Here is a 21,140-nt window from a genome sequence, read left to right as displayed (position 1 = left end):
ATATATATATATATATATATATATATATATATATATATATATATATACAGTACTGTGAATAAGTTTTAGACCACTTACATTTTTCAAAAAATCCCAGAAAATTCTTCTCTCATATTTAAGTTTGTATTTCTAAATTATAAACTTATTAAAACACATGTATTTCACACAAAATATGGAACAATTACAAACTTTTTAAAGTCAAACTTCATAAAAAACTCTTAATATTTACTATGTCCTCCTTTTGCTTCAATACCAGCCAATATTCGCCGGGGAATAGATTCATACAAGTTAGTTATAAAATCCTCGGGTATTTTGTGCCATTCTCTTTGAAGTACTTCAAAACATTATTCAGCATTTCGGGGAGCATGTTCGACCATCTTTCTGTCCAGGTAATCCCAAATATGCTCAATTATATTCAAAACTGGACTCTGGGGAGGCCAGGTCATCAATTCCAGTACTCCTTCCTCTGCCATTTTATTTAAATAATTTTATGCCACTCGGGAACAATGTTTTCGTCATTGTCTTGCTGCAGAATAAAATTATGACCTATTATTCTCATTCCGGATGATACAGCATGGTGCCTAAGGATATCCACATAACGTTCCCCGATGAGTCGGCCCCTTATTTAGATCAAATAACCTACTTCAGATGATGATAAACAGCCCCAAACTTGTAAAGAGCCTCCTCTGTGTTTAATAGTAAAGTTTAAACACTCGGGCTGATAGGCTTCTTCAATTCTTCTTCAAACATATTGGCGTCCTTTTGTTCCAAAAATTTCGAACTTGGACTCATCGGTGTACAGAACCTGATTAAACATTTTCTGGGCCCAATCTTTGTGTTGCTTTGCATATTTAAGTCGTTTTTCTTTATGCCACTTTTTAATAATGGTTTTCGAGTTGCAACACGTTCTCTTAATCCCGATTTAAGGTGCCGTCGAATAAAAGAAGAGCTAACATTATTCCCAGTTGCTGTGTTAATGTCTTTTGCTAGCTCGGTTGATGCTTTTTTTGTATTTCTTAAAGATAGGGTTTTTTTAATATTTATTGTCATCTTTTTTTAGCTTAGGAGGTCTACCACTTTTCTTTCTATCTTCAAGGAAGCCAGTTTTTCTAATCTTTTTAATGATTTCTGTAACAGCATTCTTCGAATATCCTGTTTTGGATGTAGTTGTTATGACACATCGTTTTAATAAATAAACAAATAAATCCGTCATTTTTCCTCATTAATTTTGTTTATTTATTCAAAATTATAATTCTTTCAACTTTTCTTATATATTATTAAACTTAAGTACGCTTTAAACAAATTGCATAAGAAAAAAATTGTAAATACGTTTTATTATACAAGTGGTCTAAAACTTATTCACAGTACTGTATATGTGTATATATATAAAAATATATATAAAATATTCAAATTAAAACAAGTGTTCATTTGTATCCAAAGAAAAAAGTGGCCAAAATAAACAAACAACAAAAACAAAATTAACAAACCTTAATAAAAAAATATTCACAAACCATAAAAAAGCAAACATTTTGTTGACAATCCTATTAACCATTCATAAATATGATTTGGCATGGAGTTTACTAAAATCTGAGTAATATGTTTTCGAACACTACTCAGTAATTTTGTTACTGATTCTTTCAGCTTGGATCTATTCCTTTAGATCTATTCATTTCTATTGTTTAGATCTATTCTTTTAATTTTACCAAGATTGTGGTTTAACCAAGACCATAAATTCTCTATTTAATAAAAATCTGGACTATTGGCAGGCCAAGACATGATTTTAATGTTATTTTTTGAAAAATACTTTTAAAAGATATTTTACAAAACTTCTTTACGTAAATTATACTTTGCAGGAAATGAAAAAAATGGAAAAGTGAATTGGTTCCACACTACTAAAAGTAGCAATCTGATTCTTTTAAAAATAAACTCTGCAGTGTATACTATACTTTGCAGCATGTGTAGTAGATACTCGCAATTTTTAACTTTTTTTCAGATCAATTTTTTCAGGTCAATTTTTTTAGATCAATTGCTTCAAGCGGGAGTACCTTTATTAGACTATAAAACTATAATATTGAAAATTTGGAAGTTGCAAGCCTTTTCGATTCTTTCTTATATTAATTTAATTTTTTATATATAATACTTTATGAAACATAAACTAGAGTGAGTTAAAATTAATGAATTCTTAAAACGAATGATGTTGTAAAACATTTTCCTTCCTATTTTCATATCTAATAAAACGTAAATATTTTTATTTTTATTTTTATAATTTTCAGACATGTTTGGACCCTGAAAAAATGGGCAGTTTTACACAAAAGCTACATAATTAAATGAACTTATCTAAATAAACCATTTATTAAAAAAAAAAAATTTTTAATCGTTCAATTTATTTTGGTTTTGATAGACTACTGTTAATACTGAGAAATTCAGTTAATACTGAGAAATTCAGATATTTTTGCTTTTAAGTTAAAAATAAAAAATTCATCTTTTTAGCCTGAAAATTTTTACTCAATGCAGAAAAAATAAATAAATTGCTGTAATGTTTATCTTACTTTTACTTTTAATAACGCATGTCTTTGTAATTCTACAAAAAAAGGCGCTTGTTTATGTTGATTTTTTGAACTTATTTTTCAAATAAGATATCTAAAAGTTAACAATAATTTTTTTTATTTTTGAGTTAACTCTTATTTTCTTATACACTATCTACTCCAGCTTGAAGCAACTTAATACCAATAATTGCTGGTACCTATTGTGCAGCAGTTATTTGATCGGTTGCAAATGTACACTGTTTTATCAGGATTTAACCAAAGTATTCCAAAAAAAGTATACTGTTGAAAATGTTCTGAAAAGATTTAAAATTGTTTTAGTAATTTAAAACAATAACTGCAGTATTTTAACTCTTTAAAACGAAAGCAACGTAATCTTTATCTTTTCTTGCTTATATATATAAATATATATATATATATATATATATATATATATATATATATATATATATATATAAATATATATATATATATATATATATATAAATATATATATATATATATATATATATATATATATATAAATATATATATATATATATATATAAATATATATATATATATATATATATATATATTTTTTTTTTTTTCTGCATTTACTGAAAAATGTTTAAAAATGATCGAGTCAGGCTATGTTCTTATTTGTTTCTTTTTTTTTTTTTACCATATTTAAGAATTAGTTAAAATTCTAAAAACAATCTTATGGCTAATTAACTTTTGAATCGAATATATTTATTTACTACCATTTATTTATTATTAGTTGAATTAATACTAATTCAGTCAATAATAAATAAATAATAATATAGCATATGCGACTTTTGAAAAACTTAGTTAGATTGGCCAAGTTTGTGTGGATAATATTCTGAACTTGACAAATCTGACACTGAAAAACTAATCTCATTTCTTTGTGATAAAACCCTAAGGAAGAAGGTTTAATCGCGATAGTTTAGAAAATTAACGGTTAACTTTAGGTCAGAAATTTTCACTTATAAAAAAGACTCCAAATAAAGGAAAAGAGGTAGTGGAACAGGGGAAAAAAGCAAAAAGATGTGGTTAAAAAAGCTTGTTTCAGTGCTCTGAACATCTTACAGAACTGATTGGTTCATATTAGTTTTTGAAACAATTAGCGCTAATAAGTTGTGCAAGAGTTACAGAGCAAGAGTCACAACAATGAAGAAAAAGAAAGAACTAGAAACCGAACATTACAGCATTCCATGCAAAGAAAACACTGCTCTTTAGATGCATATCTGTGCAAAGATATTTCTTGATACTCTAGGCATATCATAGCAGACAGCAAAAACAGCGGTAGCATAAAGATCTGTTACAAAAAGTGTCGAGAAAGATTTAAGAGGTCATCACAAAAACAAAAGAAAAATACAAGTTGAAAGGGAATTGAATATCATCGATCATATTCAGACACTTTAAGTTGTTAAATCTTACTATGTGAGATGCACAGAGAAATCAGAATTTTTTCCTCAAGGTACATTATATACACCGATACTTATATAGATGTATAAGTATCAGTGTGAAACTTGTAAAAATCCACAAACAAAATAGAAAAGAGTAATAAAATTTCTGAAAATATCAAACAGGTGAGTGACAAAAACTTTACTCAAACTTATAAAAAGATAAAAAAAAGCAAAAAAAAAAACAAAAACCATTGACCGTAACTGCAGCTTTTGACTTTAAGCAAGTTCTTTTATCGTCATATTGTATTGCTTGAGCTTTTTTTATAGTCCTGTTATCAACTTTGACTGAATCGACTAATATCAACTAGTCAAAAGTTGAAATTAGTCGACTGAGAAATCGAATAGTCGATTTAATCGACTAAGGACTTCCCACTAATAGACTAAAAGTTGATTTAGTCGAGTAAAAATCTAAAAATATTTATATCTTTCCATTCGATTTAACTTTTCAATCTTTAATTTTTATTTGTTCATTTAGCAACAATAGTATGTACTATCATAACTATTACGGGTCGTATATAAGCTAGGTGGATTAAAATATTTTTTTCTGCCATTTGATTCCAAAGAATGTAGTTAATAGTATTTTGATTAGTTTTAAGGTTTTATTTTTAAGTTTTATATGTAAGTATTTTTTAAAGTATTAAGAATCTTTAAATTTTATTAATGAAAAAAATTAATTAGCTAATATAAATAAATACTTTATTTCAATACATAAATTACGTTATAAAGTTTTGCCAAAAATAAAAAAATAAAAATATGCTATAATTTAGCTGATAACGTGAAATAAAATAAAAAAATTTCTTCACAACTATCATCGGATGAATTATTTATTATTTATTTATCAGATGAATCATTTATTATAGTTACTTCATCGCCACACAGAATTATATTTCCGACCAGCTGTGGTTTTATAACAGGTGGGACAATTTGAGTTTTTTCTTGTATGATGCTCGCGGAATCGACAAAAATCTTTAATTCAGGCTTCTTGAGACTCTTCCGAATACTGTCCGATTGGATGAAGACATGTCTTTATTACTTCCGTGCAATGTACAAGTATTCCGTGAACAGTAACAGTCAGTACCAAGGCTATAGATTAAGATAAAGAGTTTTGGTTTCAGTAAAAAATGTTCAAATTCATAATAATAATATCATAGCCTGAAGAAAGTTTTCTTAATAAAATACTGAAATTTATAATGAGGTTGACGCCTAAACCATTAATCTCACCACTTAATCTGACCACATAAAAAACTTGCGAGCTGTGTTCCCATCATTTGTATTCCCAAAGCCAGGTTTAGGTTTGTCTACAAGAACCCCATATATTTTTTAAATTTTTGTTTGATATCTTCTTAACGTTTTTGGACACTATATTTATCTTCATCGCTTCTAGCTTGCCACTTTTTTATATCTAAATGATAGCTAATGTGTAACATGCACTCAAAAAAGCTAATCCACGAATGCAAAGTAGACAGACCAAAACCATAATGTTCTTTTTAAACAGCTAAGTCTTTTAGTTCACCGTTCACCAATTTTGGAGTTCCACCACATATTTAACATTTTTGTTGGGAACTTGTGTCAGTCAAGGAATTGCAAACTTTTCCATCTATCATTGAGAGTATAAGGTCATGTTTAACAGCAATTCGAGATTCACCGAATCTTATAGATGTTGGAATAAGTTAAGATACTTCTTTTAAAACTTTGTCAGTTTCTGTTGCAGTAAATATATTTGTTTGTTTTGAAAAAATAAAATTAATTGGTCGGCAAAAAAGTGTGGATGAAGGTCGCGGATTTTGACAAAAAATATTTTGGCCGTCACTCAGTCTCAATGGAACAAATGAAAATACAAATTTATCAGTAGCATCAGAGTTTTTAAATCTCTGTTTATAAGTGCTGTGCTGTGACACGAGCTCCTACCACACCCCTATTTGCGAATTAATATGATTGGCGTTGTAAATGTATAACTTTTAAGAACTTCACACTAGGCTTTAATTAGGCGTTTAGTAGCTTTATCAAGTATGGCTTGTAGGTTAATTTCGGCACGTGTTTCTGTAATTGAAATATGTTCATCTAATGGACAAGATAAATTTTTTGACTAGCACAGATATAATAAGATGGAAATACTATATGGCCTGCCTTTAAAGACCACTTTCGCGTCTGTTTACAAGAATGACTTGTACATTTAGAGTCAATGTAATGATCTAATGCCTAGTCACGATTCAACTGCCTGCCACCACAAATAAAGCCTTTTAATTTTTTTTCTCCTGATGATTCTAAACTTTTTCTGATTAAAGTAGCTTAGTTTCTGTGCCCCGACATACGACATGCTACTTTAGCAGCGGTGGTTTTATGGTTTTCAAGGACGAGTCGTCAAAGTTAGTTTTGGGCCGTCCTTGAAATTCTCCAGATGATGAAAGAAACATCGCTGATATATACTTATTTCAAATTCTATATCTGCTCCCTCTAACCAACATTTACTTTTGTTTAGTAAAACGGTTCACCATCATATGTGCTGCAGACCGTTTTATTGCTAATTTTGATGCCAAACATGAAATTTTTAACTGCAAAGACCTCTCTGAATCTTAAGTTACATTAGTTACATCAGTAACATAATCTTTGTAAAATAAAATCCAATAAACAAGAATTTCTTTTTTCTTAATTATGTTTCCGCCATACTTCAAATAACTTCATTTTTGAAAAGGAGCGTTCGCAATCAGAAAATAGTTAAATTTCTAAAAAATGTAGATTGATGTGGTGAAAAATTTTACATCGTTATACACTTTAGACTTTAGCTCTACACTGTTAAAAAATTATCTTACATACATGTGGATACAAAAAGCTGTATAAGTTGAAAAATTGAAAATAAAAAAACAATTTTACAATTTTAACGCAGTTTTTCAAACCATGTTCTAATACAAATTGATTCTCTTTTGAATAAAATATTTGATGTAATTAAACAGTACTTACTCACTAAAGTAAAATCTATTTTGTTAAATGGTTTCAAATTTTGTTATATGGTTTCACAAACGCTGTAAATTTGTGACTAAATTTTTTCAAAAATGAAATTACATTTCAACGTCTTTTTAATTGCTTATAACTAATTGCTCTGGAATGTTTTTTATAATTAACACTGCAAATTATTACCTATGCGGGACTGTAATTGTCAAAATATTATAAATTTGTCGATTTCTTAAAGTGACTTTTTCCACCTAGCTTGTATAAAACGAAACACTGTGCATCGTCACTTTTTAGTTACAAGCTCCGTTTGTGTAGTCACAAAACCACTAACCCCTCCCACCCATTCCTCCCTAAAGCGTAACGTAATTTATGGATAACCCCTTACCTTGTTTTTTGTTTACTCTCTTAAAGTTTGATCTAATTCATAGCAAGTTAGCATTATTTATACCTAATTAAACTTTCGATTATGTATTTCATTAATTTATTTTTCTTGTATTTACTCGATGCTTGTGGTTCTCATAAGGAGTCGCCCACAAATTACGTCACGCAACTTTTAACCGTTTTAGAACCCACTCCTCCCCCTTTCCTTGTCACAACATTGTAACTCTTTAGTAACAAGTTCCAGATAAGTTGTCACAAAACCACTAACCCTCCCACCTCCCCCTAAAGCGTAACGTAATTTATGGACGACCCCTAAATACTATGGCCGCTCCAAGATGGCTCGGGGCACTAGGCCAAAAGTAAGTTGTGAAGCTCCAAAATCTAAATGTCATTAATCTATAAAATCACATTGTAAATATGATTGTAATGACTTTTTTGATAGCAAATATTTATGTATAAAGATCCCTAAATCATTGGGGTATGGGAACAGATTGTCTCGTTGTCGGAGCAGCCCTTCTCTCCTCCATTATTATTTAATTGATATGACATTAAAAGTAGAAGGCGAATATAATTTACTATATTATTTTTATAACAATTTATTTCAAAAAAAAAAAATTATTTCCATACCTCGACTTTTAGTCAACTTAGTCGATTTCAAAAATGTATTAATCTATTTTAGTAGACATTAGAAAGTACATTAATCGATTTCGTCAAACTATTTAATAGTCGTAACAGACGTTTTTTATTCCAGGCGTATGTAAAATTACAAATCGCAAAAATTGATTCTTTAAAGACTTATATTTATGAAATGAGTATGAAGTAGGGAAAGCTAGTTGTAAAGTAAGTAATGAAATGTTTAAATTTATTTAACCTGAAAACGATCTAGGAGCAACACAACTTTATCTCTTTTGTAATTGATATTGAAGGCAAAATCAAAAGAAGAATGATGAATATAATGCTCTCAGATGCATTTGCTCTATAAAAATTAGATTTTTTTAAGCTTACCTTTTTTGAACCAGGACATAGTTAAAGTGATACAGCTCACTCAACGATCGCAAAGCATCAAAATAAAATAATCTACGCATTTGTGCGGTGGAAAATAATATTAGAATAAGGTTTTGGAAAAAACATCTGTGCACAATTGTACTAAAGCATAATGATACAATGAATTTAAAAAAGCAAAAACTTTTCCAGCTTATTTAGCAGAATTAGCAAACAAGGGTAAAAAAAATTAAGTTTAATTCAAAGGAAGTTTATGTATACCAAGCAGACATTTTACTTTTTTATCAGCTTTAAATTGGGCACCTTTCGGTTGAAAAAATTGCAGCATCTGCTACACACTTTGGATAAAATTGTTTAAAGAAAAAACTATTGATAAAAGTTCTAAAATGCTAAGTATCTTTAAAAGGTCAAGAACCACTAAACAATAGTTGTGGTTTGGAGCACTTTATGAATTGCTCTAAACAGCTGTCAAAAGTTGTTAGTCATTGGTTAACTCTTGTTGCTTGGATTTCTAAATTTTGTTTAAATTTTTTTTGCTGATTTAGTTTTTTTAAAGAGTATAACTGAATCATATTCATCTTAATACTTGTACTGAAAGAATGGTTTCAATGTCACGTTAAAGAATATTTCGCATTCTTTTTGTTCTCATTGAATTGGTAGAAATGTTACATTTAGATCAATTAGCAGAACAAATATTTAATTTACGTCAAATTCAACCACCATGGCATTTGGCAAATCCAATGATATATTATATAACTAGATGTCTAACTTCGGTCCGAAAAGTGAAGCCACTTTTTGCCCTTTTTATAAATGGCGGGTTAAACTTGTAAACAAATATTTTTAACTTTTCTTTTCTTAAATGAAGTAAATACATTTTAAATTTAAATGCTATTTATGTAAAAGTGTTAAGCGGAAATTATAATACATGTAAAATAATAATTTATGATTCCTTAATTTATTTTCGATTAAAAAAGGATTAAGGTTTTGAATAGAAAAGTAAAACGACAGACGCTTTTGAAGCATTTTATGAATTAAAATACTTTTTAATAAACATAGGCTCATAAAAAAACTTTTATTATTATTTTGTAATTATTAAAATTTGTTTTTGAATTATCTTTAATTTATTGAGAACTTTTGACATTGCAAAAAAAAATTAAAAAAAAAGAAAAATTTTATTCCACACTTCGGCTTCAGCTTTTGCCCTTTTTACAAATGGCGGACTATTGTTAGAAACGAAAAAAAGCGGCTTCATTTTTTCTCCAATAAAATCGAGTTAGACATTTAGTTTATATAATATATCATTGGGTAAATCCCTTACTTATAGACATAACTACTTAAATGACACAATTATGGTCTTAACGAATAGAAACCAGATAGTAAGCGGCATATAAAAAACCAATTATATTTGCTATTAAAACTCTTATTATGTTTTAATGATTTAACCAAATGTGTAAATAGAGTAAGTAATTTATTATCATATGTTCACTTAAAAAGGAAGCTTTATAACCACTGTAAACGGTTAAATCTGATCTTCAAATATATAATTATGATATATAATCGATATTGTTTGTGATCACTATCGAGTCACTAATTGTTTATCCTTTTGACCATTTTTATCTTTTATTGTAAGCATGGATGCAAAACATTGTTGATTAAAAGAGCTTTCTCTCTCTCTTTCTCTCTATTTCTCTCTCTCTCTCTCTCTCTCTCTCTCTCTCTCTCTCTCTCTCTATATATATATATATATATATATATATATATATATATATATATATATATATATATATATATATATATATATATATATATATATATATATATAAATATATATATATATATATATATATATATATATATATATATATATATATATATATATATATATATATATATATATATATATATATATATATATATATATATATATATATATATATATATATATATATATATATATATATATATATATATATATAAAGAAAGCTCTTTTCATTACCAGTGTTTTGCATCCATGCTTACAATAAAAGATAAAAATGATAAAGAGGATAAATATTTAGTGACTATATATGTATATATATATATATATATATATATATATATATATATATATATATATATATATATATATAATTGTAATTATAAAAAACAATACACGTGTAATTAATTTTTTTTTTTTTTAGACGTAAAGATCTTATGTATGGTTGTTATCATTTAGATTTGAAAAAAAGATAAAAACATTAAAGTTGTTCATAAAAAACTTGTTTTCATGGCTACATTTTCATACCAGCTCATTTCTTTTGTTTAATAATTTTAATTCTGACGTTGTTTCGTGGTACTTTTCAGTTAAGCATAGATTGCATACTTTTCCACCGGGTTTAAACGTTTATGCTTTATAAATAAATCAGCTTTGTCAAAATCATCTTTCTTGGATGAAATATTGTTAAAACGCTTATTATGGTTTTTATAAAAATGGGTTGGTTGGTTTGGATTTGATATTATTAGGAGGTTAGTAAGAATTAAGTTTAGAGCTGGAGAGTTGTCATCTAATTTTCGGTATGGTTGGAAGAAATTATCTGATAAATTAAAGTAACATTTGAGAAATTCGCAATCTTTAAGATTTTACCGTGTTTGTTTTTGCAATCTTTACGTTTGTTTTTACCTTTAATTACAGATTGAACTTATCATTAAAAGAGGTGACAAGATTTTTTTATTTTGGATTCTGTTACACTGACTTTGTGAAAAGGAAATAAATCATCATAATTGCTAAATAATCTGTTAAATTGCAACTTATTTATATACACCTATAGTATGCCGTATATACAAGCTTGCCTAACTTGGCAAAACAAAATTTCCTATAGTGTCGTCAACGTTTGGATCACCAAGTTTCTTAACTCACATGTTGCTGTAAGCACCCAGTGAAAAAAAAAACGTCGTCCCACATGGGTTCCGCGTGGGTTCCGTGTGGGATTGATGGGATTTACGTGGGACGTAGTTTCCCATGTGGTATCCGTATGGAAATTTGTCACCTTAAACCCAAGTGGGTAATCCCACGTGGGTTACATGTGGGAACCATATGGTATTTACACACATGGGAAATCCCACGTGGGTTTCCTGTGGGATTTGCATGGGAATTAATTTGAAAGCTGGAAACTAAAAAAAAACTTTAAAATAAAAACTAAAAAAAAATTTTTTAAATCAACATTGCATTGCGTTACGTTTACATTGTGTGAAAATATTTTATATTAGTATAGAGAATGACTAGCAAGTATGTAAGTACCACGAATAATGTTTATCTTTCTTTATAGAAATAAGATTAAGATTTGTGCAAATAGACGTATTATTAGGATAATATAATAGTTATTTGAATATAGATCTTGAGTAAATTATTTGCAAACAATTAACTGATGCAAGTTGAAATGTTGTCAAAAACCAATCTTGCATGCATGGGACATTGCAGTGTCCCACAAAGAAATGGAGGTTTGAAAGTCAAAGAAATTCCCAATTTTCTTTATTAAAAAAAGAAAAAAATAGAATGGAGATGGGTTTCTGTAACTTTTTTGATGCTCCAAAACTTTTAACTTTAGATATAATAAGGTCCTTAAGACTTAAGGGACTTACGAACTACATTGAGGAACAAAAACAGCATATTTACAGAAACTTTTCAATTTTTAATCTGGAGTACCACAGTGTAATTGGGAATAAAGTCTCTGGGTCTAGTATTCAAAGTAATATGATTTAAAGTAATATATAAATTAAATAAAATGCTTTAAAATGCATGCAGTTATACATATAACTCCTGATAGTTAACTGTATGTATAACTAGCTATACATAAAATTTATTATATGAACTTATTTTTTAAGGTTATGCTTGAACAAATTAGTACTAATTAATTCAAATTCAAGATTTAGTTCAAGTTCTTATTTGTTATTGTTTTTTCACTATTTTATATTTATTTGTGCAAATTTGTTAACTAGTACTAATTCTTACTACAGTAAGAATATTTATCATTGTTGAACATGATTTTATTAGTAACTTAATTTTACTTTTAACATATTTTGACAACACCCTTTACATTTTAAATGATGACAGCTTTACTTTTCTATTGATGTTAAACTTATTACGTTTCAATAACTCAGATTGGATTTTAACTAAATTATTGTAAGCTTTGTTAAGGTTAGTTGTATATCAAATGGTGTTGTAAATAAAGTAAAAATAATATATATATATATATATATATATATATATATATATATATATATATATATATATATGTATTATTTTTACTTTATTTACAACACCATTTGATATACAACAAACCTTGTACAAAGCTTACAATAATTCAGTTAAGATTCAATCTGAGTTATTGAAACGTAATAAATTTAACATCAATAGAAAAATAAAACTGTCATCATTTAAAATATAAAGGGTGTTGTCAAAATATGTTGAAAATAAAATTAAGTTACTAATAAAATCACGTTCAACAATGATAAACATTCTTACTGTAGTAAAAAATAGTACTAACTGATAAATTTGAACAAATAAATATAAAATTACCAAAAATAATGAATAAATAAGAACTTGAACTTGAACACTAACTAAATCTTGAATTTGAATTAATTGGTGCTAATTTGTTCAAGCATAACCTTAAAAAATAAGCTTATATAACAAATTTTATGTATAACTAGTTATACATATAGTTAACTATCAGGAGTTATTTGTATAACTGCATGCATTTTAAAGCATTTTATTTAATTTATATATTACTTTAGATCATATTACTTTGAATACTAGACCCAGAGAACCTTATTGTATATAAAGTTAAAAGTTTTGGAGCCTAAAAAAAGTTACAGAAACCTCCATATCTCCCCCCTATTTTAATATTTTTTTTAATAAAGAAAATTTGACTTTTAAACCAGCATTTCTTTTTCATATAATAAATTTTATGTATAGCTAGTTATACATATAGTTAACTATCAGGAGTTATATGTATAAGTGCATGCATTTTAAAGCATTTTATTTAATTTATATATTACTTTAGATCACATTACTTTGAATACTGGACCCAGAGACTTTATTCCCAATTACACTGTGGTACTCCAGATTAAAAATTGAAAAGTTTCTGTAAATATCCTGTTTTTGTTCCTCAATGTACTTCGTGAGTCCCTTAAGTTTTATGAACCTTATTGTATATAAAGTTAAAAGTTTTGGAGCCTAAAAAAAGTTACAGAAACCTCCCTATCTCCCCCCTATTTTAATATTTTTTTTTAATAAAGAAAATTTGACTTTTAAACCAGCATTTCTTTGTAGGACACTGCAGTGTCCCATGCATGCATGCTTGGTTTTTGACAACATTTGAACTTGCATCAGTCAATTGTTTGCAGATAGTATACTCAAGAACTATATTCAAATATCATATGAACATGTTAGAGAATGTTCATATGATATTTGAACATCACAAATTTAATAATATTGTTGTGATATGTTATTTAAATAATACCATAATAGATTATGATATGAAAATAAGATAGGATATGAAGGCAATGATCAAAGAATAAATTTTCTTATAGATATTTAGATGTTTGTTTATTAGTTTCAAAATATTATATTATGTGTGACAGCGACCTTCTATAATAACAGGCCTTGACATCGCACAACAAAGTTGTTAAACTGAAGGCCTATTCCTAATACTGTGTTTACATTTTCATCTTTTAAAATTAGACGAAAGTTTGTGTTTGCGCTTTTTTAATAAATCTTTAAAATTTAATTGGTTTATAAATTAGATAGCGCAACTTAAAGACAATAACATTGTAAGGTTCAAGGCATTACATTGTAAGATAATAATATTGTCAAACTAACGATAAGTTTTTTTAATAATTAAAATGCCTTTAAAATGCTGCGTATCTTTTTGCAAGTCTTCAACTACAACAAAAATATCAATACTCAACTACAACAAAAATATTAATTTATAATTTCCCGAAGAATCTAGAGGAGAGAAAAAGATGTAGTGAAGCTATCCCAAGAACTGGTTTTATTGTTACAGACTATACAGCAGTATGTCAACTTCATTGGCCAAATGAAGCACCTTTTGAAAGCAAATATGGGAAGCGACAACCTTTAAACCCACCATCTGTTTTTAAAAATAATCCGCCTAGTTGTTTAGCCACACCAGCAAGTAAAGTTGAAAAAACTGTAACTTCAAGCGGTTTTCGAAGCATTTTACCAGATGAGTTAAAAGATTTTCTAAAAGAGGATGAACTTATATTTGACGATATTCAATCTTTGTTAAGTGATAATAACGATGTTATTGTTTTCCAGCTTAATAAAAAAAGTTTACACATACAATCAAAAATGTACGAACTTGGTGTTCCATTATTTATTTTAGTAATTTTCAATGATTATTCATTTGTAGCTAACCATAATGGCACAACTTGTAATATTTCATCTTTAGCTGTAAACAAATTAAAGTTAATAAAAACAAAATCAGCTTTATTTGAAGCAGTTAGATTTTTAAAAAATAAAGAAAGTTCGCTTCAGTTAAATATTCTATTCGAACACCTTAATGCTGTGAGAAAAGTTAATGTTGGTGAAGTTTTATATACTTCAGATATTATATGTAGAGCATATAAGTATTTTGCTATGCGACGAAGTTTATATGATTGTTTGTGTATTGACTACAAGTTGCCAAGTATAAGGACTTTAACACGATTGACTTCAAAAATAAACTCAATGGAGGACCTAAGTTTCATAAATAGTATTTTTATGAATTTAAATCCATTGAAAACAACTTCCATACTACTAATTGATGAGGTCTATGTCAAAGCTTTATTACTTTACCAAAGAGGTGCTTTGTTTGGTCAAGCAGTAAACTACCCTGAAAAGTTAGCTAAAATTTTATCATTTATGATTAAATGTCTTTTTGGAGGTCCAAAATTTATATGTAGAGCTCAACCTGTTGCAAATCTTTCCCCTGAATTTTAGTTTGCTCAAGTCAACAAACTGTTGATACGATAAATAATATTGAAAATAGTAAGACACTGGTAATATACATGATCTTGAAAGCTCAGTTAATAAATCTACATTAGTGGCTATAGTTTACATAGCTAGCTATGTGCAAAAAAGCGAAATAAAAATTTATGATGATACCAATTATTATTATAAATATGAAAGTTATCTGCATAGCCTAAACAGAGGCAGACTTGAAATTCCTTCTGATACTCTTGTTTAATGGTCAATATTTTGCTTTTTTTTTCAAGGTGCTACTGACCCTTTATGCAGAACATTTTGTGTTACTTAGTTTCAGTTCATTGCTGCTAAATATAAATTTAAAATCACAAAAAAACAATGCAGAGTATATTCTAATATTCTGCTAAAGATTTACTCACTAATTACCACTCCCAAAATACTAAAGCTATCATAATTTGTGTGAAAATTAGTTTTGTAATTAATTATGCTATTTACTTGTTATGTTTTTTATTATCTCATTAGCCTATATGTCTCTCAATATGTTTGGATTTGTAAATATTTATCCTGTTGAGATATATTGATAAAACTTTTTTTTGCTTGAGTCAACTTTTGTTGGTGTTTTTTATTGTTGGGGATTTTATCGTTACCATTTTTAGCAAAAAAAAATTAAAAATACAGTTATCTTTCTAATATATAGATATATACTTTGTTATGGTTCTGCTTGTTATTGATACTATTTAATATTACATAAATATTCTTAATGAAATTTGAAGTACGAAAAATAAGATTATCTTTTAACCATTTTTTGGTTTTCTTTTTATATTTCCGTCTTTACTAGAGATTATTATTAGAAAGCATAGACTGCCATTACACCCTACCTAATATAAAAATATATCAATATAAGTAAAAGTGAAAGTTTAATCGGCCTTCAGTTTTTACGGCATTTTGCGCGATGTCAAGGCCTGTTATTATAGAAGGCCGTGTGTGTGACGAAAAAGTAAAGATACTTTTGCATCCAGTGGCTATTGCACCCAACGTCTACATCATTGAAAAAGTAGGTTTTTACATTTTTGTTTTTGTTTTTTTCTTTAACTACTTATCCTAATTGATCACTTTTTTTCAGGATTCTCCTCATGGGTTCAAGCTCCTTACGCATAATATGTGTTTAATTACCCATAATACGTTAGTCATTGTAAGTAATAAATTAGGAAATAATTATTTGTGAAATATTGTAGTCATTAATGACTTCAACCTGGCTAATAATTAAAATTGCTCGACTAATAAGGTTCCTTATTAAAATTGCTCTCTCTCTCTCTCTCTCTCTCTGTCTCTATCTCTCTCTGTCTCTATCTCTCTCTGTCTCTATCTCTCTCTGTCTCTATCTCTCTCTGTCTCTATCTCTCTCTGTCTCTATCTCTCTCTCTCTCTCTATATATATATTTTTATTTATATATATTTGTATTATATTTTTTTTTTAGAAAATGTTTGAAGAAAGTTAGAAGATACTAAAAACCTTGGTATTATGCAAGCCGAAGCGAATTAGTTAATTCAATCGACAAAAAAACGGCGTGTAAATCGCAAAAGAAAAAAAATAATATTTTTAATATTCATTTTTTATGTATTGATTAATAGCATTTATTTTAAAATAAATTCATTTTGCAACACGTTTTTTAATTTTATAAAATTTCGTCATAATAGTTTGAGGTAAATCCCACATAGGTTATAGGTGGAAAACATCACATGTAAAAGATCAAAAATGCTACACATTTTGAATACCAAATGGGATAAAGTAGCAAATACCAGATTAAGTTAAGCCTCTCTGAAAGCTTTAATGATTAATTTTAAATTACTATTTAAGTAAATTTTAAATTAAAAGAATTTTAAAAATTATCATAGAAGCATTCGGACTTTCATTTGTCTAGTATTGACTACTTTTATACCATTTGAATTAAAATATGTGGCATTTAAGATCTATAACATGTAGTATTTTCCACCTATATCCCATTTAGGATTTACCACATAAAACCCATGTGGGATTTACCATATGAAACCCACATGGGACAAAATAATAATCCCCATATGGGTTACATATGGTAAAAACCCACGCGTATCCCATATGGGATTTACCAAATGGAATCCATGTGGGATTTGCCATATGAAACCCACATGGGACAAAATAATAATCCCCACATGGGTTACATGTGGAAAAAATCCACGCGTATCCCATGTGCGCTTTTTCACTGGGCAGTAAAAAGAAAAGATTTTCTAGAGTGATTTATAACGCCAAGTGTTTTATCTTATATTTCTTTATACTGCTTAGCGCAAAGATTTAAACCAAGAGAAAATTATGCAGTCTTTGCTTCACTCAAAAGGACCTCATGACAACGTTAAAATAAAAATTATTAAACAAAAGTAATGAGTTGGTATCAAAGTCGCCATGAAAACACACTTTTTAAAAACAACATTTATGCGCATATATGTAAACAACATGTATATATTATTATTATTATTATTTTTATTATTATTATTATTGTTATAAATGGTACAATATAGTGCATAAATAAAAATAGATAAATTACCATTTTTCATTTAGTGCTTCAAAAAAATTTAATAATCAGTTTAAATCCTTCAACTGCTTTTCCCTTCTTTTATCTTGACTTTCTTTAATAAACCTAATGTACTTCAAGCAGTTTCTATGTACTTGATGAAAATTTAAATTTAGCATTTGTTACGCTAAAATATTTAGTTTTATTTTCAATGAAAATTTTATAAATAATTTGAAAAACTCATTGAATTAATTCAGCATTAAAGTATTTGCGAAGGTTTGCTTTAATTTATATTTTTGACTTTACGTCATTTATTTTTTAGCTTAATTAAAAAAAAAAAATTTAATTCATATTTGTTAACTGGTCCGTTTTAACAGTTATCCTAATTTCCTATAACTTTAAAAAACTTTAGAAACTAAAACCATCCCAAGCAAAATAATCGCGAAATAAAGAACAAAATAAACACCATGCATTAACAATGACTTTATTCGTAATTTTTTTTGAAGCGTAAAAATAAATTTATTCGTATGCTCTGTGATTTTATTCCGTACGCCTAATTTATTCCATGCTAGAAGCTTTAATGAACCTCCTTGATTCCATGCCACTGCGGAAAACTCAAAACGAGAATGCGTATTAAAGTTATAGCCGTTAGAAATGGCCGAATATAGTTAGACCAAAGAGGTTTAATTAACAAGAGACGGTGTTACGTAACTTTTTTGAAGCTAGTTTTTAATACAGCCGTCATCTTGGTTAACCCAAAACATTTCACAGAACTTAAGATTTTGCTAAAAAGTTTATTAAATTCTAGTCAAAAAATTGCACCAAATGATTGATTTATTCGTCAGTTTATGTTTGGCAACTTATACTATCTTATAAAGAATTAATTGCTAACTGATTGCCTTTTTCAGTTTATTCTAATAACATTCGGAATACTGAAATAGACATTCAGATAGCTGTATTTAACACGATACTATAAGATATTATTTGTCAAATAGTATAAAGATTCTTGAGAAAATAAGACCAAATGTTTTTATCAATATTTAAAGAACTAAAAATAAATATATATTTACAAGTGCGTGTGTTTATGTATATATTTATGTATGTATGTATGTATGTATGTATGTATGTATGTATGTATGTATGTATGTATGTATGTATGTATGTATGTATGTATGTATGTATGTATGTATGTATGTATGTATGTATGTATGTATGTATGTATGTATATATGTATGTATGTATGTATGTATGTATGTATGTATGTATGTATGTATGTATGTATGTATGTATGTATGTATGTATGTATGTATGTATGTATGTATGTATGTATGTATGTATGTATGTATGTATGTATGTATGTATGTATGTATGTATGTATGTATGTATGTATGTATGTATTTATTTATGTATGTATGTATGTATGAATGTATGTATGTATCTATGTATGTGTATCTAGCTATACATATATACATATATATGTATATATATATATATATATATATATATATATATATATATATATATATATATATATACATATAAATATATATATATATATATAAATACAAATAGATATAGACTTCCAGTAAAATAAATTATTTTCTTTTTTGCGGTAATTTATAAGATTTTTTGTATTAATTAATATTAGTTTGTATATTTTCACTAGTTCATTTTATTTTAAAAGTGAAAATTACAATTTAATTTAATGTGACTTGTTTATAGTTTCCAAAATTTTATTGATTTTATTGAAATTTAAAGCCTAAACGCTGATGACTGTTTTTCTAGCGATAGGTAACGGGTGATGCGGAAGTTATCGGACAAATCCTAATTTCATTATTTAAGCATAATAATTAGTTTTTGTGGTTTTATGCGTAGGCATAAACGTTATATAAAATATAAACTTTATTATTTGAAACACAATTATTTAAAATGAGGTCAAATGCAGCTGAACGAGAATCTTTTCGAAAGCGACTAAGAATTTTTTGTGTAAATAAACCTAATATAAAAAAAAAAAATCGTAAATCATTTTGAAAAGGAAATATTTGCTCGAAGTACAATATATGATAACCTAAAAAGACTTGAAACTGTTCAATCGTTTTCTGATAGAAAGCACCCTGGTCGTCCGACATCCAGGACTAGAGAAAAGAAAGCCGAATTATCGAGACTTGTCAACAATCGAAAAGGGGTCAGTCAGAGAAAAATAGGTATTAAATTCGGTGTAAATCAATCGACAATTGATCGTCAGTTAAATAAAATGAATATTAAATATAGAAAACGTGAAAAGACTCCAAAATACACTATAGAACAACAAATAAAAGGCAAAGAAAAGAAGCAGGAAACTAGTTAACCAACTCTATAACACAAAATCGCTTCTTGTCATCGATGACGAAAAATACTTTTGTTTTGCAGGGGACAACATGCCTGGAAATTTTAGATACTACACAAACAACAAAAAGACATGCCCTGAAAGTGTTCGTTTTATAGGAAAAGAGAAATTTCCAAAAAAATTATTAATGTGGATAGCCATATCTGACCGTGGTATGTCCAAGCCATTGTTTCGCACCTCCAAGGCTGTAGCGATCAGTTCATCAATCTATATTAATAAATGTTAAGAAAAACGACTTCTTCCATTTATTCACAAGTATCACGGAGGCTTTAACTATTTATTTTGGCCAGATTTAGCAAGTTCTCATTATTCTAAATTTTCTCTAAATTGGATGGACCAATATGTCTATTACGTTGATAAAGAATCCAATCCCCCAAATGTGCCTCAAGCACGACCAATTGAACATTTTTGGGGACATTTGGCACAGAAGGTTTACGAGGGAGATTAGCAAGCTTCAACAGAGCAAGTTTTGATTGATCGCATTAAACTAAAACTACAAGAAACTGATTTAAACTTTTTACAGTCGCATATAAAAGGCGTCAGAGCAAAATTGAGATCAATTGCAGATGGTGGTGTTTTTTCATGTAAAAAATAATATATTTTTATTAAACGATAAATGCTTTATTTAAAAAAAATATAATAGTAGCTTGTTTTTTTATTTATAAATAAGTTATTGACGTTTTTATTTTGTCCGATAACTTCCGCATCACCCGTTATGCATGGTGTTTTAGAAGAATTTTTTTCTTTTTATGTAAACATTTGCTATGTATCTTTTGAACTTTTTTATATTTATACATGTCTTATGTTGTTAGTATACATTTGCATTTTAATGTGTGTGCATAATTAGTGTTTTTAATTTATGCAACAATACAGTATTATTTAAAATATTTTTAATAATAT

At 27.6% G+C, this 21,140-nt stretch overlaps 2 protein-coding genes across 3 annotated transcripts in view; one reads left to right on the top strand and one right to left on the bottom strand.

Moving 5' to 3' along the window:
* Positions 1-18,035, bottom strand: part of LOC100203405 (uncharacterized) — a 203,492-nt gene extending 185,457 nt beyond the window's left edge. For both annotated transcript variants that reach the window (XM_065804187.1, XM_065804188.1), the window contains exon 1: positions 17,888-18,035. In XM_065804187.1, the coding sequence (XP_065660259.1) occupies positions 17,888-17,890 (3 nt within the window). In that variant the 5' untranslated portion in view covers positions 17,891-18,035. The remainder of the gene's footprint in view (positions 1-17,887) is intronic.
* On the top strand, positions 14,236-16,972 carry LOC136084069 (uncharacterized). The gene is made up of 3 exons (XM_065804186.1): positions 14,236-16,362; positions 16,432-16,500; positions 16,787-16,972. Exon 1 carries the CDS (start codon positions 14,694-14,696, stop codon positions 15,321-15,323), a length of 630 nt encoding a protein of 209 aa, XP_065660258.1. The 5' UTR covers positions 14,236-14,693; the 3' UTR covers positions 15,324-16,362; positions 16,432-16,500; positions 16,787-16,972.
* Positions 18,036-21,140: the final 3,105 nt, after the last annotated feature.

This window comes from Hydra vulgaris, chromosome 08, assembly GCF_038396675.1.
Source record: "Hydra vulgaris chromosome 08, alternate assembly HydraT2T_AEP".
NCBI lineage: Eukaryota > Metazoa > Cnidaria > Hydrozoa > Anthoathecata > Hydridae > Hydra > Hydra vulgaris.
The sequence above is the reverse complement of the archived record's forward strand: the minus strand, read 5'-3'. Positions and strand labels throughout refer to the sequence as shown.